Source organism: Excalfactoria chinensis, chromosome 1 (assembly GCF_039878825.1).
Source record: "Excalfactoria chinensis isolate bCotChi1 chromosome 1, bCotChi1.hap2, whole genome shotgun sequence".
NCBI classification, from domain to species: Eukaryota; Metazoa; Chordata; class Aves; order Galliformes; family Phasianidae; genus Excalfactoria; species Excalfactoria chinensis.
The window spans coordinates 173,599,981-173,625,838 of record NC_092825.1 but is presented as its reverse complement, the minus strand read 5'-3'; the positions used below and the strand labels follow the sequence as shown (position 1 = coordinate 173,625,838).

General features: G+C 44.3%; 1 protein-coding gene across 1 annotated transcript in view; it reads right to left on the bottom strand.

The window, feature by feature from the left end:
• Nucleotides 1-25,433, bottom strand: part of SESN3 (sestrin 3) — a 39,833-nt gene extending 14,400 nt beyond the window's left edge. The window contains exons 1-5 of the mRNA XM_072326785.1: nt 25,201-25,433; nt 5,370-5,435; nt 2,032-2,229; nt 1,538-1,720; nt 908-1,144 (exon numbers count right to left, since the gene is read on the bottom strand). Coding sequence (XP_072182886.1) covers nt 908-1,144; nt 1,538-1,720; nt 2,032-2,229; nt 5,370-5,435; nt 25,201-25,299 — 783 coding nt within the window. The 5' untranslated portion in view covers nt 25,300-25,433. The remainder of the gene's footprint in view (nt 1-907; nt 1,145-1,537; nt 1,721-2,031; nt 2,230-5,369; nt 5,436-25,200) is intronic.
• Nucleotides 25,434-25,858: the final 425 nt, after the last annotated feature.

Genomic DNA, 25,858 nt, shown 5'->3' with positions numbered 1-25,858 from the left:
CCATAAGGACTGCTCAGGAAAAGATACCTGTATGCCCTACATGCATATGGAAACAAAAGCACCTTGATGGTACTTTTACTCTACCAGGAGATACAGCTCAATACAGGAACACAAACTGAGACAGAAAAGCAGTATCTTCCTTTTTTTTTCCTTTCATTTCTATTCATTCTGTGTGCTCAAAACAACTACTATGTGGACCTTTTCTTCTTGTTCTTATGTGGAAAACTGTTCTCTTTAACAGTTCTCTCTTGGTGACCTGCATTCACCATTCTGATTTTTCACAAGGTGAACAGCTTGGTCTTTCTTTACCACCTTTTCTTCTTGAGGCTTTTCTTTAAAGGCGATTTGCATTTATGTTAAGCAATTAGTAATCAAAGCCCTCTGTTGGTTCACATGAGACCAGAACACCTGCATGAAGAACCATGCCATTTATTTCAGACATTTCCTCTCAGCCACATGGAAGTGTTTCAACATTGACCTGTTTTATGGTCGTAGACCTCAGACTCAAAATGAATAATGTGACCTCTGCTGCTTTTTTCCCATTTCTTTTTTCAATCCACAAGGTTGGAACAGGGATAACACCACGTTCACACCAGTGATATGCCAACTGCAGACACTGGCACTTTAAGTTTCCAACTGGAAGCATAGTTTTAGTCTTGCTCAATGGGTTGTGAGATTAGCTATTAAAATCACATTACTTTAACTATCATGCTCTGTTTCAGTGTGGTTTTGAAAAGGATTACACAGCAACTGCTAAAGCTAATGTCAGAGTAACCAGACCCAAGCATTCCAGAAAATAGACAAAAACTTTCAAACTACCCTGAAATTTAAACAGGAAAGAATGGAAGAAAGCTTTCTAATGCAAAACAGAGGCAAGCAAAAAAAAGAATCTTCTTGCAACACTAACCCCAAAGTTGCTACTTGTGAGGGATGCATTTTCTATGTTGTTGTCATTGGCAAGATCACAGACACAGAAGTTGTTGACTGCTATAAGTCTGACTCCATTAGATGTATCCGGATCTCTCTCTGGATTAATGCCACTACCAAATACAAAACTTGCCAAGGCATGATAATGTGCCAACAGGACAACAGCATGCACCAGTTCAGGAAGAGACCAATTATTTTCCCCAGTCTTGACAAGTTTCTGAAATGAGAATAAAAAAAGTGTAAATATAAAATTTCTTTTGGCCCCCGGCTTTTGTAGAAGATGCTATGCATGAGTTTTAAAAAGGAATCAATTCCTTTCTTCCAATAAACACCATGCTCCTCTCGCACACAAACACTCACTAGATTATAAGAGAGACCTGATATATTACCTCTATTCTCCCGGGGTTATTTTAGTCATTGCTATTCCTATAAAACAAATCTTGTTGCCTTTGTCACACAGCAGAATTTATTGGATTATTCGACGCTCTAGAACTTCCCTGAATTTTTTAACTCAATGTGAAATAAAAAGCTTAACCAGACACAGCTTTGTTCTTAGCAGTTCGTATCATTGGACATGTAGTGCTGGTACAAGGCACAATTCAACAGGTACCTGAATGTGCTCTTTCGTGATCAGCCAGGGCCGGTGTGCAAGGAGTTTGTTTATTTCGTTCAGATTTTTCAGCCTTTGGGGAATGTATTCTAAACCGTTCAACCATTCCGCAATCCCACCAGTCTTCAAAAACTCATCAACGTGCATATTTATTAGGTAGGAACACTGATGTCTGGCAGCGGCCTAAGATAATTAAGCACGGAGGGAAAAGGTCAGCACATTAGCAAGTAATGTGATTTTGTTGCAGGTAGAAACAGGACATTAACACAAAACAAAAATACAATTTAATTGCAAAGGGGAATGTTTTAGATCGCAAAGCATTTCTACACAGTAGGGAGGGTACTCAAGTAAGCACAATTACTTTGCAACACAAGCTCTAATTGAGGTTGCGGGGGATCTCTAGATCATACTCTTCTTTCTAAAGGCTTCCTTTTTCTTTTATTAATAAGCAAGTCGAGGTCATGGGAGAAAATGGATAGCCCACCAGGACCTACCATTATAGCAATGTAGTGCCTGTATGGCAAAGGAAGGGGCCCATCCATGCGCAGCATGTAGAACTGGCTGCGGAGGAAAGACTCCAGGTACTGCGTGTGGATACTCATGACCTGTGTGATGTTGTCCAGGCGACCAGATGTAGAGTATTCTTCCACAAGAAGATTAGTACGTTCATCCAAACCATTTGCTTGCATCACCTTCAAAATAAGATGGAGAAACTTGAGATACTGTACCCAACTTCAGCTCTGGAGAGAAACATACTGCACTATGAAAATCTGCTTATGTAAGAAACTTCCAGGCAATTCTGAAGATCATTATTAGTACTATTACTCAGTGTTTATTACCAAGAACTGACATTTTAAACATGCTCACCACTGAAGTTACAAGCAAAAGGCTAAAATGCCCAGTATTTACCCTGAAATAGCACAGCTTTAGACCAGCCAGCTTACTGCTGCAAGCACTGTGAAATGGGAAACCATTATAGCAGGTTTACAGCACACAGAGGTAGAAAATGTGCCTAAAAACAAGAAGACACAACTCTTGCTGAGCAACTCTATTTAAAAGTACGCTTTTCTTCTTGGCGATGGGCTGATGGATGTACTGCGTGTCAAATCTTTTTCCACCAAGCTGGGTTGGGGCAACCCCAGGTATTTATACAAACTGGGGGAAGATCTCCTTGAGAGCAGCCCTGCAGAGAAGGACTTGGGGGTCCTGATGGACGAGAAGCTGGACATGAGCCAGCAGGATGTGCTTGCAGCCCAGAAGGCCAACTGTGTGCTGGGCTGCATTAAAAAAGGGGTGGCCAGCAGGGAGAGGGAGGTGATTGTCCCACTCTACTCAGCTCTTGTGAGGCCCCATCTGCAGTGCTGCGTCCAGGCCTGGGACCCCCACTACAGAAAGGACATGAAGCTCTTGGAGCAGGTCCAGAGGAGGGCCACTAAGATGAACAGAGGGCTGGAGCACCTCTCCTATGAGGAAACGTTGAGGGAACTGGGCTTGTTTAGCTTGGAGAAGAGAAGGCTCTGGGGAGACCTCATTGCGGCCTTCCAATATTTGGAGGGAGCATATAAATAGGAGGGGGAATGACTGTTTACAAGGGTGGATAGTGATAGGACAAGAGGGAACAGTCTTAAACTAAGACAGGGGAGGTTTAGGTTACATATTAGGAGGCAGTTTTTCACCCAGAGGGTGGTGATGCACTGGAACAGGTTGCCCAAGGAGGCTGTGGATGCCCCATCCCTGGAGGCATTCATGGCCAGGCTGGATGTGGCTCTGGGCAGCCTGGTCTGATGGCTGATGACACTGCACATAGCAGGGAGCTGAAACTGGGTGATCATTGTGGTCTTTTTCAACCCAGGCCATTCTATGATTCCATGATTCTATGAACATACTCCCTTTCACTTCTCAGTCTGAAATTCATATTCCCAGTTTGGATTTACAGGCCCACAGACAAAGGGAAGAAGCAGTGATGCAACCTCGTAACTATTACATGTGTCACTCTTCACTTTTACAGCTCTCTTTGTTCTGCACCAGAAATGCTGCCACTTTGGTTCTCCTCAGGAATGTTTTTGCCATCAGTGTTTTATTCATGCATCAGAAATCTGTCTATCTCACTCAGTATTTCACACCCCTCACTCCATTTAAGGACTCCCCCAATTTCTTCAGCAACTTTATTTACCTGGTGTGTAAGAGATTTTGGTCTCATTCGGTAGTTCCTTAGGGAAATTCTACTTTTCAGTCCTACTGTGTTACTGGTGTGCTGTTCTCCAGCTTGGCAGGAGTTTTCCATCTATCTTAGCAGAAGTTAAGGAGAAGAAATTCTGCTGACAAGACTGAAATACACTCCTGTAGGACTGCACTGTTGCTATACAAGGCACAGCAGTATGCAGCATTATTGCTTCTGAGATTTATTACCACGTATATTGCTATTCTCTTCATAGTGCACATGTACTTCTTTTCATTACCACTCCGTCTGTATACATCATGAAAATAAACCAAACTTTGATAGGACTGGTGTTCTTATCAAGCTTTGTGAGACACTGAACCTACGATCAGGCCCTAACCACATCTTTCCTATCTACTATATTACTTAGTGCCACAGAATGGGGGAAAGAAAGTTGTTTGCTTAACAAACAGTGTTTAAAATTGGTTTTTGATACTGAGTAACTGTTTCATTCCTACAGGCAGAGGTTCCAGCCCTGAGTTGCTGCTGCTACTTTCTGGAGACTGGTCAGTGCTTTCCTCCTTCACCCTTAGCTACTAACTTACTACCAAGTGTACCAGTTGTACAGTAAATTCACTAAGAACCCACTTGAAATGTCATGTGCTATTATTTTAATTGCAATCACATTTCTCCTTCTCACACCATTTTTCTCTTAACAAGAAAAACCACACAACATTATGAAGTCCAGCATCTCAAGTGCGTGTTCTATACATAAAGGAAGTCCTTCTCACAACTTGGGCTGGCTGGAACTCATTCCGCTTCCTCTTTCTCCATCCTGTAAGGCTCATTTTGACATCAGTTCTTTTTGTACTTCATTATGTTTCTTGCTGCCAGACTTTACACTTACTCTGTTTTTAGATTCAATTTTTTTGCTGTATATCCACAGAGACTCACAGAAAAGCAGATACCTTTTCTTTGAAAGATTTCGTTTTGACTCTCACAGCATGTGAGCGATCTGCCTTTACTAAGCATTTAAAAGCAAAACAACAAAAAAAAGGCCTTAGTTTTACAGCCTGCCATCCCAAACAATTTGTCAATCAATAAATAATATCTCGTGAAGATTAATTTCAGGGCAAGGGAAACGCAGCACAGGAAAGCTTCTATTTACTGTGGCAAGATGCAAATCAAGGCTTAAGCTGAACACTAAATCATGCACAGAAATCTTCAGGCTGAAATCAAACTGCTCCTTTCAACCATAAATTCCCTGAAGAGTCACAGTTACAGTCTCAGAAGTTAGTCATATTTGTAGGTTCACTTAAACTGAAGGTCAGGTACTGCCCTGAGAGCTATATAATGCTCTGCTGCAGTACAGGATAGGTCTCCCCTTAGGCCTGACATTAGCGGTAAGAACGGATCATCCCCTGTGAAAAGAGCACAGCAGCACTCAGGGCTGGCATGGGGAGCATGGGCAACTGAGAGCAACTCCATTGACAGCACAGGTAGGAAAGGGCAGCTTGGCTCTTGTCTGCTGGAGCTTGCTCCTCTCAAACCGTTGCTGATGCTCTCAAAGGGAATCATTCAGGTACCCCGGGGCAGGCAGGACGGTAAAACCGTTCTTCAGCATTTCCATGTTAAGAGTCACCTCACACCCAGCCCAGCTAACTGCAAACTTACCTCATTCTCTGGTATAAAGGCACTTGGTCCTCTTGTTAACGGTGGAGAGACTTGGACTCTTTTTTCCTGCAGAAGAGCCATATAATTCAATCAGTTTGAGGAATAACACATTAGCCCACTTTATCTTGCAAGATCAGATCTAAAGGCCTTGGCTTGGTTCTCTTCCCAAGGCCACTTGCATGTTCTACAGTCCAATACACAAGCAAAGACATCTCCCCACATTGAATTTGCATCCCCTGTGCTTTGCTCAAACGAACGGCATGAATTTTGTCCTTACCGCCATGTGCACAAAGGCCACACTTGGGAAATTATAATCAAGAATCCGTTTTCAGAACCCAACCTATGGGTTTAGCAGAGTATACGCACTTGTTCTGCCAAACAGTGGCTTGAAAAGCCCAGTCACCCTCTACAGACACCATCAAGACCCAGGTAAAGACGCCTTCCAAAAAGAAAGACAAAAAGACTATGTTGTTCAGCTGCCAAGACCAGGAAAGAACAAAACATGCCATACACCCCGTGGTGTGCCAACTTCAGCTAGAAGAGCCGGAGCCTAACAATTATTACATGTTCTTTGATGGTAAGCAGAGGGTAACAAGAGCAAGAGTACTTCTTGTCTATTAACGGATAAGAAATGGAGCTGTGATTTTCAGTCTATTGCCACTGACAAAGAGAAGATGGGAAGAGACCAGCTGTATCCCGTGTAACTGGAAACTATGGTTGTGCATTTCTTCAGGTTGCTAGTGACACTGAAGCAGAAGTCACTTCTAATAAGCTACCCACCAACAGCGGTATCAGATTTGCATGTCAAATATTTCGTGTCCCTAGCATAAAAGTCGGTGGTTTTCCATAACAAATGACCTTTAAATACCTCATTGACTCTATACCAAGCAGGCTTATGTATAGTGGGCCACATACACAAAGAACAGTGTGGGTCTGAGAGTGCCACTGGTGTACACACAGGAAAATGAAGACACTAGGAATGTGTAACTGTTCTGTGTCTTCAAATCATCCTGTCCCTTTTAAATTAGATTATGAAAAACAAACAAACAAACAAACAAAAACACACAAAAAAACCACGCAAAAATCAGCAGTGATTATTCAGGAAAGATGTTCCAAAACAAACTCTCTCCTGACAATTAAATTTGTTACTTTGGAGTAATTAGCTGTTAAATGACGAAGAATGCAGTCCTTTTCCTAACTGAGCTGAATCCACTGCGTGGAAACAAGTAGTCAGGAGACAACTCACTGTGAGCACTGCCTGCTGTCACAGCCCCACAGGGTTGTAAAATACCCCTTATGAGTTACACATACACAGTCTAAAGTAGTGACAAAGGTATAGGCTGGATATCTGCCCAGCCTCTCCTCCATACAGCTGTTCAAGGCTCAGAAGGTATATTTTAGTTTTAAATGCACACTTTTGCCAGCAGTCAATCATCTTGGTTAACTTTCAAATAAGAAACGTTTTCCAAGATTACTATTAATGATGTACATCACTGGTTTTAGGAAGGTTTTTCGGACATCAAGTCTTTGAAAGCCTTCATTTCACATCAATTACCTGGAGGAAACAGTCTGTGTGAGGTAGGTGACTTGATGGCCCTTGGCCAAAGCGCAGGTTGAAAGCAGAGCTGAATCACTGCTTTTCCAGTGTGCCCTCTGAGCTACAGCCCGCTTTGCCAGACTGCCCAGTGGGTCATCTAGGCCAGAATGGGGCAAAAAAGAACACTATCATCCTACTTTTAAGAGGCTATGACCTCCATTACCTACTTTCCCCATTCAACATGGCTGCCTTGATGTTTTAAACAAGCTGCTTCTAGTGGTGCGGACTATTCCAACAGAAAATACTTTGCTGCTCCTTCACCAAATCTTCTGTTTTACTGAAACCAGTTAACAGAAGCTCATCAGAAGAAAATACGATTGAGTGCACAAGTTCTCAGGATGCTACTTACAATAACACGGGAAGTTTGCAAGCATGAAGTAAGATAACACTGGCTTTGTTGAACCGTAGATGAAAAACACTGCTCCTGGACAAGCTGTATACAGAGTAGGGATTTAAGACCTACTCAAGCGCTCAAACATGAAAATCTACATATGGGAATTAGCAAGCAATGGTTCAGATATACGGTCCTTCAAGATGAGACATTCTTGCAAAGCTTTTTTTTATTTTTCCCAAGAAAAGCTGATTCAATTTCCTGCTCAACTCATCCTTGCAGGTTATGCTGGCTGTTGCATAGTAAGTCAAGCGGGGTCCCAAATATCTTATATGAAATTGGATTCTTATGCTAAATGAACCAAGGAACAGGTTGCTCAGCAACCAAGATACCATACACATCCATGAGCCATTTTGTGCTTTGTGTTCCTCCATCAACAACACATTGTTAGGAGTATGAATAAGTGATCTTAAAAGGCTGGTAACCAACATCAATTACATTAAAATTAAAAGAATCTTTTTGCAAGTGTTGATTAGGAAGAGAGAAAGATAATGAAGAGCTTCAAAGATGAGAAAAGAGAACCAGGCCAGGGAAGGTTGCTGGCAGCCCTGAGTTGCTTTTATCCATGACTTGCTTTCCATCCTTAAGCTGCACTTCGTCATGAGTTAACTGCGGCAACCCTCCTGTCTGAGCCTGAATTTTAAAGAAATTCAGCTTCTTCCTCTTTGCTATCACATGAGTCACCGTGTCCTGAGGCTGCAAAGAAATGACTATTTTTAGCAAGCTGTAAAAAGAGGTTCATTTTATTTGAAACAGAAGAAAATGGAGCTGTTATCTGGCAGGGCTGATCAAACAGCTGGTTTAGAAGGCACTTTTTTTCTTGAATACCCACGAATGCAGAAAGCACAGGGGAGCAGAAAGCTGGTGCTGCGTTTGGGATGCGTGGAAGCTCTGCACAGCAGCTGTGCATACAAGGTAACTCATCCTGCACATCGAGATTGTCATGCTGGGAGTGATGGGGGGAGGGAAACCAAATCATTGCAAAGAAACATTTTGTACCTCATGAGGGAATTCTGCAACCTCTTGGCTACCAGAACAGCGTTGAGTGGCTCAAGAAGGCTGGTCAAGGGCTGAGAGCCACCACTTGCACAGGAATCACCACCACAAGAAAGATAATAAACAGCACTGGATGCCATATGCATACATCCCAAGGGGATCCCAAAATTACTTTCTCCTGAGGCATAAACTTTTTCCCCCCCGGATGAGCAGGTATAACAGTGACGGCAGGCTGAGAAACTTCCTACTCACAGTATTTGCTGACTTTCTCTAATACTTCTCCCTCACTGTGGAAGCCAAGATGGATTTTATTTCCGACTTCAAGCCATGCTTGTGCTGAGGTTACACTTCTCCAACTATCTCTTAGAATCTCCACTGGGATTCAGCTAATCATTACCTATTTAATAAAATATGAACAATGAGCCCTCCCACCTCCTGTTTAATACCCAGGATGTCCAATGTTATGCTTCATGCCTGCTCTCCAGTGCCTCCAAAAGGCTAAGTACCATCCACCTTCTGCCCTACTATTCTTCTCTTCCACTGCTTTATGACTCTTCTTCCTTAGATGTTTCCCCCTGCCAAGGCCATTTTCTGACCAGGCACAGAATGTGTCTTCAGAACAGGAAAGTCTCTATAGTTTTCCTATTCCACAGAAGTACAGAGTCAATGAAATCTCTAGAAGTTCAGCGGACTTCATCTGCTCCCTTTAAGAATTTACCCTTCTGGATTTTCCTCCTACATTATTTTTTTCCCTTTCTCTTCTGCATTTTCCTTCCAGTAATTTTGCTGCCATCTAACATTCCTCAGTAACTTTGCTACTAAAATTCTGTGATCTCTTTCCTTACAACACACAGAAGCATTCGAGGAAATAACCTGAAGCTGAGTCCTTCATTAGGACACCTAGACTGAAATGGCTCCATTTCAGCAAGGAGCCTCAACTCTTTTCCCAGCAGACAGCAAATGTGGCAGCACTAAAAAGCAGAACTAAGGGCCACACAAGTGTCCTTGGGGTCTCCTGCCGGGCACACAACCACCACACCAGAATGAGTTCCCACAGGCTCATAACGTATCCATTAGTCCCTGTGGATACTCTCCGCTATCTTAAACGGTACCCAATGCTTACACTGAGCATCATGGTACTAGCTATGGGACACAAAGTGCAGTTCATTACTGTTGCTGAGCCTGGCTGGCTGCACTGGGTGTTTGAGTACTGGAGGTACAAGTGGGAAACTGGGCTTAGGACTCCTTGTTTGGGGCTGAATACACTCGTTCAGTCTCAGTCTTGATGCTGCAGAACTCTACTTTTTGGATTCAGCTTTGTGTCTACAAACACATTTTAGTTCACATGGCACACAGCAGCATTACTTGATGCTTCTGATTAAGACCTTACCTCCACACTGGATGCTACTGTCTCTTGCTTGCTGACCGCGTGGAACTCATCTTTAGGATTGACCCATTCCTAAAATGGGTTAAATTTAGGACTATGTCCAGAATTAATACAAGAGATATTCAGTGGATGCAATGTCAAAAGGTTAGAGTTCACAAAGTAGAAAACTTGGCCTACAGTCATTTGTTAATGGTATTTCGAGTGGTTTTGCAACACTTTTTTCCTCTTAACAGAAAGTACAACTCCAAAAAGCAAGCTAAGAAATAAAGATGAAAATCTGCAGAGGAAGTCAAACTCTAAGAAATACATATATACATATATTTTATATACATATATATATGTATTTCCCCATGGAACAGCATTTCGAAATACTTAAAGGCCACCCTTAGTGTTAAGAATTCACTGTGCTTCACAACTGATGGAGTGGTGCAAGGAGCTGGGAAGGGAGCCAGTGCAGTACAATTGATGTGAAGCTTTTGCTTTGCTAACAGGTTACAGCCCATTTGGATTTCATACAATAAAAGGAAGCCTATCCCAAGTTCTCATCCCTGTACCAGCTATTAAGAACACAGTCCACACTAATTAGAAACCAAAAGGCAGCAATTTCTACCCAACCCAAGATGGATGGCCATGTGGCAGAAATGCAAGAGGAGTTGCTCAGGCTCTGAAAGATACCTGGTACGCTCAACCTGTAGCAGAAAAACTCACAAGTGAACATGGCAGAAAAGTCTACATCCTTATTTATAAAGAAAGCCCACCTACATCTACTTCCTCTCTTAGTCCCACTTGTGCTGTAACACCTCCTCTATGCTGGAGGTAGTTTCCAAGTTATTTACAGCTCTTAACCAACAATGAACGTTCAGCTGCAACTGGAATCTAACAGGCAATGACTCCAAGCCAAACATCAGAGTAACAAGTTTGCTGCAAAGCATTTATCTAAGAAGCCAAACTGAATATATCACGTAAAAGACATATCTATAACTTAATCACGATGTAACTATCGTGTACAGCACACATCTACTTAAGAAAGTAGGGCTCCTGACCCAAAAAATGATAAACCATCCATGAGAAGATTTCTTCAAGAGGCCAATAACCAAGCCTAAACATTCCTAATAGAGCCAGATTGTTTAGTTTACTTGCTGCTAGAGATTCGCTTCCATCTATTTTAAGACAAACCTCAAAATGAAAGTAATTATGCATGCTGCAGTTATTATCTGATACCAAAACTAACCAAACACTGGCATCCAAATTGATTTGCCAGCTGGCTGCTGTTTGCAATCCAAAAAGAAAGCTGATGCCCAACTCGGGATGAACTGAACTTTGTCACAGCGCAACCTGCTTCTCCTCTGTAGGTCAACAGAAATCCATTGCTAAGAGTCAAGACTTGCACTGCTACCAAAGTGATCTTCTGGTCTAATTCAGACACCAAACAGAAAAGAAATAATATAAAGAAATAAAACTCCCCTCTAAGCAGCCCTTGAAGGAGCAGACAAGGCAACCGTGCCTCCTTCCCTCCCTGCACACCCAACACTGGAGGTTTGTATGTTCCCCAGGAAACAGCCTCAGGACAGAAGATCACCTTGTGATGGTCAGGATGACTCAAAATCCTACCAGCGTGGCAGAATCATGTTCTGTATCAGCAGCATCAGGCATCAAGGGCAAAAGTTACAGTGGAAAACATCAGCGGTTCAGCTGGGATGGCCAACGGGTAGAACAAACGTTCGACAGAACATGAAGATAAGCGGCAGCTGCTTCAGCAGGCCCGAATTAATGCCTAAATTAACCACCGATAGATATCACATTATCTTTAGCATCCAGTAATTGAACGGTTAAATACTGCAATTCATAAATGCACGCACAGTCATTGGGCGTGCTGCCAATCGGAGAGGCATAACTGGTGGACATTAAGAAAAGAGAGAGAGCAAGACGCCCAAGGTCATGTAAATCTGCTGCGTAACCCTGGCAGGACTGCTTCCTAAGAATGCTACGCTCAATTCTTAATAGAAATACTGTCTGGAAATGCGTGTAAAGTAAGCAAGTAAAATTGAACGGTATTCATCCATACCATCAATCAATAACAGCGTCCTTCTCCTGTGAAGTAAGAGGCTGATTTGTTTTAAACTGGATTTCAAATATGCTAAAATGTTTGAAAGGTGATTAATATCAGGGCAGCAAACATCAAAATGTTCCAATGATGTATTATAAAGAAAACCTCTAAGAGGCTTTGAGATCCATGCTGGAACATCTTCAAACACTGCAGCACTTCAGCAGAGCTCATCATCAACAAGGACTTTGAGGAAGGTGCACCTCACTGGGAGCTGCCATAAGAACAGACTGGAAGAACTGTTTAAGCAGAGGTTGGCATTGAGGCCGCATTCTGTCACCTCTTCTCTTTTGGCAGTGCCATCATTTCATTACAGCAAAGGACAGAGAGACAAAGTTTAGGCAACAAAGCCAAACAGCTGCAACAAAAGAGTACCATACTTGCTATGAACAGACCTTGAGGTCCTATCTTTGCACTTTAATGGAAAAAATAACAATATCCTGCTCCGATTAGCATACCAATCTCTCTGCAGTTGCAGGGTGTGAACAAGCTGGGCTCTGACCTCTCACCACCTCACTGAAATTGCTTCCTCCCCAGCTTCAGCCACTGGGTTGACAGATTATCTGAAGTAACAAGGCCGTGCTGGCTGATGCTCTTGTAAAGCAGTGTTCATTACCTGCAGTGTATCACGGATCTCCATCTCAAGGAGGTGGTAAAACTGCAGAATCCAGCAATAAGCTCCCGGTGTGTCCCTGCCAAAACTTCCCCTTGGTGACTCCGTGTCCTTGCAGTGCTCGCAGCAGGATAAAAAGGTATTCCAGAGAAAATAAATGGTGTCCCAGAATATGCTGCTGCAGAAAAACGCTTTCAAGCACCTTTCACTTACCAGGTACTATATAAAACTCAATCTATTCTGAGACAGAGGAAAGTCACACAGATGGCAGAAACATGGTTTTTCAAACTACCTTTTTTTCCCATGAATTTTATGTGCAAAATGATCATATGAGTTATTTTAAATCTATGTGCAAGAACTATCTTAAGACTCAAGGAAAAACAAATCCTCTCATCCACACCATTACAAAGAGGGAGATGTGCTTAGCTAGGTGACCTTCCTGCCATCTTTTCCATGTAGGATTTCAGTAGCTTGGGTCTTGGAAAGAAACTGAAATGCTGTGCTTATTATTGTCAGATGCACATCAAGATATTTGACTCAATGGCCTCCTGGCTGCCACAGTTCACAGAGAACTGGGATCCAAACCAAGTCACAGATGAGAAGGCCAAATAACAGTACTGAAACTCTTCAACCACAGCTAAGGCATGGAAATCCCTGCTGTAAGAGTCTGTGGAGCCCTAGAGTTTGCGTGGGTTCAGAAGCAAATCACCAGAGCTAACAGAAGATAAATGAATAAAGGGGTATTAAATATTGGGAAACTGCCGCTAGCTCAGGAAGTTTTCAAGTTGCAAACACTAGCAATTGGGAGACAGCTCCAAAGGAGCACCGCCATGAGCATGCTGCACTTTGTGTCCTCTCTCCTTGGTTCCTGCCATTGGCTGCTGCTGCTGATGGGTCACTGGGCTTCAATCTGGTCCACTACAGCTGCTCCAACATTGTTAGACGAGCTGCAGCACTAAGACAGATTCGGTTCCCAAATACTATTTACTCTATACGAGCTATTAAGAAAAAAGAAATCTATTACCTAATGTAGGCATGAATTGACATTACCTAAACAATTCTAGCTGTACCTGACTGTTGCAGAAACAATCATTATGCTACTCGGGTCTGAAACGTGCAGCCCACATCAGGTAACTCCTTAGCAGCCTGGCTGAGCACATTACTGGGCTATCTATTCAACAACTATTGCATTATTTACCTCATAGCTTTGCGTACCTTGCACTCGAATTGTTTATTAATACCGGTTTTAGGAAAAAAAAAAATGTTTTTCCCTTTCCTGAATGTGCCTTATCAGAAGTGACATCCATTTAGACTTCCAAAAAAGTGAAGAAAAAACTGAAGAGCTAAAGCAGGAAGAAAATAGACACGTGCGCTCTGTACCCACTGATAGGAGGTTTGTTCAGATTGATATGTACCTGGAAGAATACAAACAACTTTGGCTATGCTACCTAACCATGAAGGCCTCCAGCTAAGCTGTTAGCATCAGAATGCAAGCCAGCATAAAAAAATACTAACATACAAGGCTGACATAAATTTTCTAGTTTACAGGAAACAGAACTCGTGGCTACGGTTCCTTAAAATTCCACTGAGCGAAATGTTAACATGACCCACAGAATTTCATAAGTTAATCCGCTGAAAAGCTTTTGTAACAATGAGAAACCCCCTCAGCACCAGTTTCTCAGTCCAATGCTCATTTACAATTGATGACTGTTGAGCATCTTTGTTAGAATTCAAATAACGTAAGAAACACTGATGCTGCTCTCCTAGCTCTGTCTGGAAAAGGATAGTCCCCGTGGATGCCCAACAGGAACAATGTCCTCCTGTTTTCAGGAGTTCTGCCATTTCAATTTGGTCCATGACTCAAACAGAAAGAACATGCCAGATGAACTATAGAATCTCCCTGGCAGCAAGCACAGCATTTCAGTCTCTTCCCAAGACCCAAGCTGCTGAAATCCTACATGGAAAAGATGGCAGGAAGGTCACCTAGCCAAGAGCAAGCACCTTGCTGTCTAAGACAGGGGCTCTAGGGTTTTTTGATTAGTTGACTCCTACTCATTCTTCAGAAGGAGCTGTTACCTATACCATGCACATGGCTTCACTGTACTAAGTTTTCTTACACAGCTTTCTTTAAAAGAAGTCCCCCAAACCCTTATGGGGCCACAGATGGGAGAACCATGAGGGAACCCTCCTGGTTCTTCCCCTGACAGGAAATCCTAACACAGCCATCACTTAGGACAAATTATTTCTCCAAGTGGTCTTATTTGCAAAGACTGCAGCTTGTTTTGCAACAAGCAAGGAGCTGACCCACCAACCATTTCATGTTCCATTAGTCTGGGAGGAGGTTTGGACAGGAGACTGACAGAGAAGAGGCCTAATCTCAGTAGCACAACCGAAAACCACCAACTTTCTGGAATGACTGTAACTACTTGCAGTCAAGCAGTTCCCAGTTTCTTCCTCTTTTTCTATCTTAAGCTATGCCTTACCGGAGTGAGTCACTGCTGAGACACCATCTCCACAGCACGCTGACTTAACACAGCTGAGCTGAGCTGGTGGCAGTAATGGCCTAAGCTACACAGCTTCTATTTTCCTGCTAAAGCTTGAAAGAGATGCTGATTTTCAAAAACAAAGATTCATAATTGGTATAGAAAATGTACTGTGCCTAAACATAAGCAGGTGTCCCAGAACTGATGAGCTTTCCTGCTCTCTGTAGCCAACTAGGTGGCAGAACTTCAGATTCACCTCCAACCTCAGAGCTGACGGACTCCACCGTCTCCGCAGATTACTGCCTATACTTCCATTCAGCGTACTTTGAAGTGCATTTTAGTGATTTAATGACTGTAAAAAAAAGCACCAGCACGTCCTGCAGAAATGATAAAGTAACTTATTCTGTGCCCTCTCATGTAGGGATGGAAGAGTGGTTAACACGTGTTGTCTACTGAGGTCTTCTGTTATGTTCCAGTCCACATGCCCTCTTTTTGTATGAAGTAACCAAACCAAAACCCTAGCACTGGAGTAGGCCCAGCTCCTAAGAGGTTGGCAGCCTTTACTTGCACCCAGCTCACCTCTGTGTGGACAGAAGTCAGACCATGCAGTGGGTACTCCAAGTTTTCTAAGAAATATGAAGTCATAGACCTAGCTTCTAAACCAAGAAAAATTAGTCATGTTGGATGGCTGGATGCTGCCTTTAAGTATTCATGAGGCACAGCTTAACCCAAAGGAGTGTCCCATATAAAAGAGCACTGCATAGTCAAACTGCTCTTGCTTGTACTGCAAGTTTCTGTTGGATAAATAGGTCAAGGAACTACAGCTTTATCTAAAATATCTTTTGCATAAGTCGCCTAAAGAACAGGGGCATGGAGGGAAACCCTCCTTCTGCCTCCATTCTCATTTTGCTTTTCAAAGCTGTGGGTGAGAAACTGCTCTCTTTCCACCTGTCCCCCACTCACATCTAACACGTACGTGGCTCCATCTCCTCTGAAGAACGAGAAGGCAGCCTGCAGGTTCCTTCACTCTTTAATAAAGCTGCAGTTGACTTTTACAACCAACACACCCTTTCTTCCAACTACCTGCAAAGCACCCACACCAAAGTCAGAATACAAGTTTTAAATTGCTGGAATAAGAGTGGCTTATCTTAGAACAGGCTCTACTTAAATGATTCCCCCTCATGTTACAGCCTTGTTCAGTCTTCCCCCAGTAACATCATGCGGGCAAAATTAAACTACTAATGTAATTGAACGGTTTGTTCAGGTTTTCTGGAAGGAGCATAAGATGAAAAAGAGTTTTAATATGCATCGAAGCAGCATAAATCAGTTGGAGTTCTTTTGATTTGACACCCTCCCATTGTATTTGCTTACAAGTAGAGACTGCAAAAAGTAAAACTACCGAAGACCACAACGGTTGAGAAAGCGACCAAAACAACTAGAAGGAAGAATACAGAAGGTATGTTAGAACTTATCTTCTGCAAGCTCATCAGTCACAATGAGCCACTCGCTAGTGGACATCACGCATTTCAAATGCTGTTTTCATGTGTTTCCTACCACAAAAACCTGGAATTTTCCACTGCAAGACAATAAGAAAGAGTCTTGATCCAGACTTTTCCAGCAGCAGTGCTCTTGAACAAAAACTGCATCCAACTGAGTTAAGAGGGCTCAAAAGACAGGCGCTACAACAACTGTCAGGGCACCAGCAGGTTGTTTTGATCAATTTCTGGAGGAAGCAGAACAAACCTTCTCATCATGGGGAGAGCCGGGATCGTTCCGCAACTTTAATCTTCATTTAGTGCGCTCTTATCTGCTGATTGCTACCCATGAACACTAACAGCTTGCGAACTGTAGCAGCATAGACAACATCTCTATGTTATACAATGCCTACCACGTCTGCGCACAGCAATTCTGAAGTCTACTCAGTAATACTGGTGCTTCCATGGAAGCAGCTGCCTTCTATGATTCCATGATTTTCTAGTTCCACCCTCATTATTGCAGTAAGGCAAAGAAGAATAATCAAATCCCGATGCTGATTTCCAAGGAGGGTCAAGGTTCACCCTGCTGGTTGGACACCCAGCGGGTATTTGCATGAAGGCAGTCTATTTCAAGACGCAAAACATACTGTAGTATAGGAACACTTCAAGGGTTCTTCCAACGTGGATGAGATCCAACTGGTGCCAGGTAGAATATTTAGACAGTGTATGGGTGCTCCGTTTCATTAGAGGTCTAATCAAATTTCTAAGCACGAGAACAAATGACTCTTTCCACACCTCTAATCAGCAATGAAGACGCTTTACTGAGAGGAACGTCAATCAACTCAGAGAGAATATTTTCTTTTAATTTTCTTTTTTCAGTTAATAGAGATAATTACATTAAAACAGATTTAATACCATATGGCCAAGACACCTCCAGATATATTCAGTCAATAATATAGCTACGTTCCCTTTGCCACATGCTAAAGCAGGAGATATTAAACATATTTACAAGCACATGCTATTGAATTAGCTTCCCTGCTGCTAAGGTAGTGTCTTACTTAATAATTTTAACTGCACAATTCATACAGAAGAGAGAACATATGCTGGCTTTCAATTGTTTTGTCAGTATCAGCAAAAGCAAATCCAGCACAGTAATAAAGCAGAGCTCTAAGAACAATTTACACCAAGACAGTGAGTACTTCATACCATCAGCATAACTCTGGTTCTGCGGAGTAGCTCAGCAGTGTAAACTCCTTAATTCCCAAGCTACCTATCCCCGAGTCACACTTAATGTTCATCTGCATGTGGAAATGTTAAGTGAGACATCTTTACTCCTTTCTAAGAAAGAATCTTCTAGAAGTATCACTTAACTGAAAGAACGCAGAGTCCTCTCTGGTTCCGTATCAAAATCGAGTCCTAATTCAATACTCTGTGAAACAGATGCAAACTGTATTTTGACTGTGAAGTGCAGTAACTGAGATGTATTAAATGTATTTACGAGTTCATTACTCACTCCAAATAGATGAAAATTTGGGTTCACGGTAATCTTCCAAATGTCTTCTGTGCTTTAAGAGGGTACAGAAATCTATGGTTCCACATAATCCTTAAGAATGTGGTCTCTCCTGGCATTCATATGTGTTAACCTATCACTTGTTATGTTGGAAGATATAAAACACAGCTCTAAGGGTGGCCCCATGCATTAACCACACAACATGGAGCAAGTCCATGGGGAACTCACTTGTGTGATGCAGGCTTATCCTCTCTGTTTCCAGCCTATTTATAAGACACAAAGCCGAGAATACTTCGTATTGCTCTAAAATTATTAGTTTTTTCCACACAGTGCCCAAGAAAAGGGACTGCACGCAGTCTCGAGTCACTACTTAGCTGCTCTATGAAAACTAGGTGTTTACCTTGAGAGAAATACAAGAGAGTCATTAACAAGAAAGAAAACAGATGTTTAATCAGGAGGTTGTATCTACTTTCTCTAATTCAGGTAACCAGGGACATTTGGGAAAGACGTAAGATGCTTTTCCAGAATGAGTACACCAATTTCCATCTCCAACCCTGACTGCCATCACTTACACTCTGCTTAGCCCTCCCCTGACTTGCGTATGGTTAAGCCCACAGTTGTCCCATAACGCCCTAGCAGAAAAAAGCCTATGCTTCAAATCACCTAACTCTCAACTTAAATACGATGCAAAAAATGAAGATGTTTAAATGAGTCAATGACTGATAACAGTCTATACCAAGAGCAAAGCAATTCCTTTCCCAGCATCCTAAATACCCAACATTAACTCTCATCTACACTGGTATTTTGTCCCAGCCAATGGTTACCCAAGGTCTGATATGTAAGAAGTATCCTATAATAAAAACCAGAAACCAGTGGTTAAGAGAGACACTTTAAATTAATAGTTCTTGATCACAGTCTTCCTTATGATCAGTCACACCAGTTTGCCCAAGGTGTCAGAAAGAGAATCCCATACAATTTGTTGAGACCCCACTAATGCATTCAATGCACTGACTGATAAACAGGAAACAAAAAAGAACTGTTTGCAAAGAATATCCACACCTCGATGATATTTTTATATTTTATATAATGTATGTATTATATAAAATATTTACAACATATTCGAGTCATCTACATCACAGTCCCTATAGATTCTACTTAAAAGGCACAGACTACCAGACTGCGATGCTGAGAAAACAATGGGAAGGACCTCTGCATACAAACTGGAACACCTGCAAAGAACAGAGAAATTAAATAGCGTGAATTATTTCCATACAGATTTTTCCAAAGCTGACGATGTGCCATTTCTCATTAACAAAGGTCTCCCTCCTGATAATTTGAGTCTCTTTTCTACTGAAAACATCACTCTTCCCCCCCAGTCTATCCTGACCCACTTAGGCAAAAGCCAATATTCAAGTCTGGCCAAGCAAACTGCAATCCATTCTTACTCTCCAGCCCTGGAAATGGAAATCTGATAATAAGATCTCCAAACAACTCCCCTAGCTAAGCAAAACCAGAGGAGAATTATACTGCTATCTTCTCTTTCAAATCTTTCTAGCCAGAAAAAAATAGTCAAATAAGGAACCAAATGAGTATCAACATCTCCCTTGCCAATGTGAGAGGAAAAACCAAGGATGCTTAACCAGCCATCTCTCTGAGATTTCAAAACATCATCATTTAAAAACACATGAAATTTGAAGCACTAATTAAGTAATATGCATAAATTTAAAGCAAATGCTCACAGAATCCACATCTCCAAACCACAGCCTGCGATTTGGCTAACGTAAGGCACCACTCCTACCAGCAACAGTAAGTCTTAATAGAGGACAACCTCCACGCTTGGCCAACTTGCTCTCAACGCTAAACCTCAAGGTTTCTTTTGAAGACAATCCTCCTCCCCGCTCTCGTCCCCTTCCTGCCTCCATCAAGTTCCCTGTAATTCAGAGAATACATTTCCTTTCTTTTTCACTTTTTCAAATAAAAGTGACTGTTCTACATGAGCGCAGTTCATACAAGTCTTGTCACTGGTTTTGCAGTGACAAGGTATCAGCAGACATGCTAAAGAAGCAGCACTGCTCTCCAATTCCAGACACCAAAGCCAATAATTAACAAAGACAGTCAAGAGAACAAATATTTTAAAGGGTCAGATTGTAAAAAGATAGAAATTACTATGAGACTTGTGAGAATGGAAGACGGAAATCAATCATCACTGGACTTTCAGATGCATATATTCTGAAGGGATGAATCTTGGAAGTAAGGGGTTTGTTTTTCTTTTTTAAGCCAATCCTTCCAGGAAAACAGGACCAAATGATGAGGGTGAGGGTCTTGCTAATTGCCTCAAAAGCCTTGTTTTTACATTTTGGACCCTCACAGACCACGTTCCCCATCTTTGCCCCTAGTCATGCAGGTGGACTCAGCACTGGAGTGACCTGAACTGGTTTCTCTCCAGCTCTATTCCAAGGGACACATCGTGTCACAGACAACACAGTCACTACGACCAGTTTCAATAAAGAGTTAGCTCTTCATGCCAAAGACTGCAAATTGTTGTGAGAACTTCTTTAGAAAGAAGCCCACCAAAGGCCTAAAGTTGCCTACAGGGCAACCATGAGTTAAGATAACTACAGTGTGACCAAGAGCAGCCTAAAACTACAATGGACGTTGTTCAGATTTACAAAGTAAGATGCCTGTCAAGCATCACAGTCAGTTATCCAACACCAACCGCAGTACCTGAGTACTGAACCACAGAACGTGAAGATGCTGCATCACGGGAAACCAGAGGTGTTTTTCAAGCAAAGGCAAAGCAGCTTCAGTTCCATTCAGAAGACACTGAACCAGACTGGCTTTCCTTAAAATAGTTGAGACGTCCTTGAGAGGCCTTCTTATTTCTATAGAACAGATGACAGCACCTCCATGCACCTCCATGACTCACGGTGACATGCATTTTCACTTACCTGAGCTTCTGAGACCTGACATCAGACTATTTTTGTTCATTTTTGGGCTATTTTCTTATTCACCCACGTGAAACAATAATGTGAATGAAAGTGTCCCTCCTCTTTCTTTTTTTTCTTGACATGACCTCAACTCACTGAGTCTAGGCCAGTGCTATTGTTAGCACTACATCATTTAATGACGTTCACAGCACCTTCTATCTTAAAAGCAGGTGTATTTTTGACAGTCTAGACCTAGAACAAACTCTTCCAGAGCCTCGCAGCCCTGAACACTGAATTTTCCATTCTAAATGTATTTATGACCATCCCACGCCAGCTCTAAGTGCTCTGCTGCTCAAGGTCTTCCAGCTTGCAGTGAAACACTCTGCTCTTTCCCAGATGGCGGCCCACCACCATCCCCAGTCCCATCACCCCTCTGCTCACTAAAGGAACAGAAAAACAGACACAGCGGGTCAGACCACAGGTCTGCAGTGCCCACAGTGCTGGCAAAGCTGATGTGCAGCAGCCAGCACAGCTTACAGCAGCGCCTGCCTATAGAGCTACCACATCCTATTGACAAGTCTTCTTCCATTTTTTGGTCACAAACTCACCCCAATGCTTTTCAAACCTATTTAAGCTTTCTGCTGTTGAGAACAACATTCACTTCCAGCTGACTTGCTGGCAAAGCCAGAAATTCGGCCTGTGATGTTACTTCAGATGTTTAATGAATGAGATCTAGTTTCAGTCAATCCGCAGCTCTCAGAAGAGGACACTACAGTAGATCTCACCAGCAGAAGGCTACGATTTAAGTCTAGTGTGACCTACTTTGGTGGTATCACATGCATTTTTCATTTATCTGTATGCTTTTCCTTCTACATCACTTCTAGTAACTTGCCTATTGCTGAGAGTTGTGTTGAAGGAGACTGGCATGGGGGATGCAGGGCATGGAAAATTCCATCCCTCACATTCAGCGCTATTTTCCTCCCAGACGATCACCCACATTTGGCAGGTTTGTGAAAAAAAAATGGGAACAGATTTGGGATTTGAGAGCTCTCCCAGGACACCAGGAGGGAGATGGGCTCAGGCCGACTAAGCAGGCCTCCCCCCAGCTGCCCAGCACTGCCCTCCATCTCCTTCACTGCCACCTGGCACAAAACAAGTGTTTAATCCTGGGACCGCTCTTAACTCATTTTCTATCTCACCAACCTGGACTTACACACAAAAAGATGGTCCTTTTACTATCTATGTGTTGCCATTTGCAACTGAGCCGCACCAATTGGTGCATTCTCCCTGTTCTTACATTTCCTGATGTGCTGGGGTTTTTCCACCCCCTGAAGACTCTGCTTGCTGCACAAAGCCCTCCTGAGGCAGTTATTTGTCCAAAGGATTACCGAGCCCCTCCTGTGTGCACCCTTCTGGCTTGCTCAGAATACAGATTTCTTTTGGGTACAGAACCTGGGGTTTGGAACAAGCTGCAGCCCTTGCCTGCTCCCTTACCCATACCCAGCTGAGGACTTTCCACCTCCAGATCTGATGACCACATGGGTCACAGTGACAGCAATAGCTCTCAGCCACCTCTATGAAATGCTTGGCTCCAGCACTCCCATACCACTTTATGTGCTTATGTGCCTCCCCATATACCAAAACACCGCATTTTAGTTAAAAATCCTGCTCGCCACATTCACAAACTACAGCTGCCCACCTAGTTTTGCTCTACTTAAGCTGAATCGCAGCATTAGCCTTGACTGCCTTTCCAACAAGCTCAGTCTAGAACAGCCTCACCTATCACTGGGTGTCATCCTTTGATATGGAAAAACTACTCAGTTCTCATGGCTACAACCACCTCAGCCCTTCTGATCAGCAGCAACCCTTGTGCAAGTTTACCTGATGACCTGAAGTGTCCCATAACAATAAAACCAACTGGAAATGATTTTATTTATTACGAAAAAAAAAACTTTCTCGTAGGCTAATTTAACTGAAGGATCTTCATCAAGTTGCTGGCACTACCCTACCACAGGGCTTTGTGGCATTAAGTCACTGTGATTCATCACCTGAAATCTGAAGGACTGCATCCGGCTGCTCCTGCTTAAAGGGAAGCTCACCTTCACCCATCAGCATCCAAAATCCTCCAGGCTACTCCCAGTCTCACCCCATGGCACCGAGCAAGAGGCTGCTTTGGCCTCATGTCATACTGACACTGCACTGCCCAGCTGCAGGCACCGACTGCCTCCAGATAAAAACCTGAGACTGAGGAGGGCAGAAGAGATTCAGCACATTTTAAGGCCAATCATCCTTCCAGCATATTATCACATGTGCTTAAAATAAATAAATAAATAAATAAACACCATCAAAAGAACAGATGAGGCAGCACTTATCTGAAGATTATTACTCTGAGTCTCGGGTCAAATCTGCATCTCACTTCCACTAAGCCCTGTTGTTTTCTCCCTGCTTGCTACTTGTATGCTTGCCAACTAAGTGCAAAAGGTTAAAATTTGCAGCGATTTTACTATACCAACTTCTAAATGGTTACAGATGGAGTCAGCAGCTTTCTGCTTCTATGTTTACTGCCCTGCCTAAAAAAAACACATGCAACCATGTCTTGGTGCAACCAACGCAGGCCCAACACGCATCTCAAGGAACAGGCTGGGTTTCATGGGCTTTCTCTTTTCTTTCCCCAGTTTTGCAGCAGTTTATGCGACTGTGAACAAAGTAGGGCAGGTTCCTAAGCTTTGCCATACAGTCACTACCACAAAACCATAGAATGGCTGAGGCTGGAGGGGACCTTAAAGACCACTCAACCCCAACCCCTGCCATGGGCTGGTTGCCCCCCACCAGCTCAGGCTGCCCAGGGCTCATCCAACCTGGCCTTGAGCACCTCCAGGGATGGGGCAGCTCTCTGGGCAGCTGTGCCAGGGCCTCACCACTCTCTGAGCCAAGGATTTTCTCCTCACATCCAACCTAAATCTCCTCTCTTTCAGTTTAAAACCATTCCCTCTCGTCCTATCACTGTTATCCTCCCTAATTACTGAAAAACACCTCATCTGGGAAAGTTTCTTGTTACCTGGACCGCAAATCCTACTCCTACCCCCCCCAGTATCAAAGCAACACACAAAACAAGCCCTGCCCAGCACGGCGTTGAGTCGCAGCTTCAGAAAACCAACAGCAACTTAATCATTTCAATTTCATTTCAGACATGCCGGAGCTGCCAAGCACCACTTTTATTTGTCAACAAAACGTTTTGATGATCTGGCAGAAGGCAGCACACTCCCTCCCTGCTTTCTCCACTGTATTTGGCACTGTTTATGGCAGGTCTGGGGGTGTTTGGGGCTTCAACCCCACAGGACTCCTCTCTTCGGGTCACTGCAGCCCCCAAAGGCAGCGCTGCAGCCATAAAGGGGGGGGGGGGGTGGTTCGACCCTGCCAGGAAACGGTTAAGCTGCCGATGTGCAGCTCTGATCCATCGCATTTCTTGCAGGCTGAGCTCAGAGCCCAGCACCGAGTATCAGCCGTAACATGATCCAAGAGTTTATGGAAAAAATAACCGCGCATACCAAGCACGCACATTTAATAAGATTTTTTTTTCCTTTCCATTCAAACAGCTTAGAAACACCATTTCTGAGATCTGCTTTACCCTCCGACCGGGCTGTAACATCCCTCCCTCCCTCCCCCCCTTAAAAACACACCTCCTGTCCAAAAACCAAACCCTTAAACAAAAAAAAAAAAGACAAGGAGCTCGTACTGCAGGCTGGAAAAACAACTTTGATTGGCACTTGGCCTGAGCCACAGAGGAAGAAAAACAGATTTCGGACAAAGAGCGCAAATATTTGAGCTCTCAGACTTGGAGACTTTCAAAGCGTTTCGGCAGACGAACCCGGAGCGGATTGAATCGGAGTCGCTCCCGGTTTCGAGGCGGTCGCTTTTGCACAGCTCAGCGCTTTTAATTCATTGGCGCAGCGCACCCGGAGCGCACCTCGGCGGGGCGGCGGGGCGGTGCGGCACGTCGGGGGGTCGGCGGAGCTGCTCGGCACGGGGCTGAAGGCCTTTTTGGGGGGTGATTTCGTGTATGTTTTTAAAGCTTTGATTCTCGGAGCTCCTCGTACCCGAAAGCTGCTTTGAACGGAGCTCCCAGGTTCGTAAGCAGCCCCACAAGGAGCCCGGGGAGGCACCGCCAGCCCCCCGACACTCCCACCTCGCTGCCTTCGCTGCCAGCCCCGAGCCCTCACCCTGCGCCCGTTTCGCCCTCCCCCTCCCCACGGTTCTCTGCACCCCACAGCCTCACTCCGACCCCCGAACCTTCGGCATCGAACGCCCCCCGCTACCCCTCCGCACTCACGGCCGTGCCCCCCGCTACCTGTCTCGGCACCTTCCGGCAATTGCCGCACACCCTGTACTGGCCGGCGGCGGACGCAGCGCCGCCGCCGCCGATGGAACCGGCTCCGATCCTGTTCATGCTGCCGGGGCCGGGCCGGGCTGCGGCGGGGTCCGAGGCTCGGCTGTGCTGGGCTCCGCGCCTCTCAGCAGCCCGCGCCGCCGGCCGCCCCCATCCTCCAGCCGCGGCCCCAGCTCCCCGCTCCGGGCCGCTGCCCCCCGAGCACACACCCCTGCGCGCTCCGCCAATCCGCGCCGCCCGCCCCGCCCACCGCTACGCCGAACAGCCAATCGCGGGAGCCACACGCCGGTGACCAATGGGAAGGGCTTTCGCCGGCTCCCATCTCCGGGCAAGCTGAGAAAAGGGGCGGGGAAAGGGGCGGGGCCAGAGCGGCGGAGAGGCGGGACCGGCCGCGTCTCTGGGCAGCGTTGGGCAGAGAGGCGGGGTCAGCGCGCCGGCGCGTGTCCTCTGCTGGCCAATAGGGTGCTTATGCAAATGAGGCTCAGGAAGCCCCACCCCCGGGGCTGTGAGGGAGCGGCGGTGGCGGTGGGGGTGATTTGGGCTGCGGCTGCCCGGCCCGCGTTGGTACCGGCCCGGCTGTGGTACGGCCCCGCTGTGGTACCGGCCCGGCCCCGAGAGC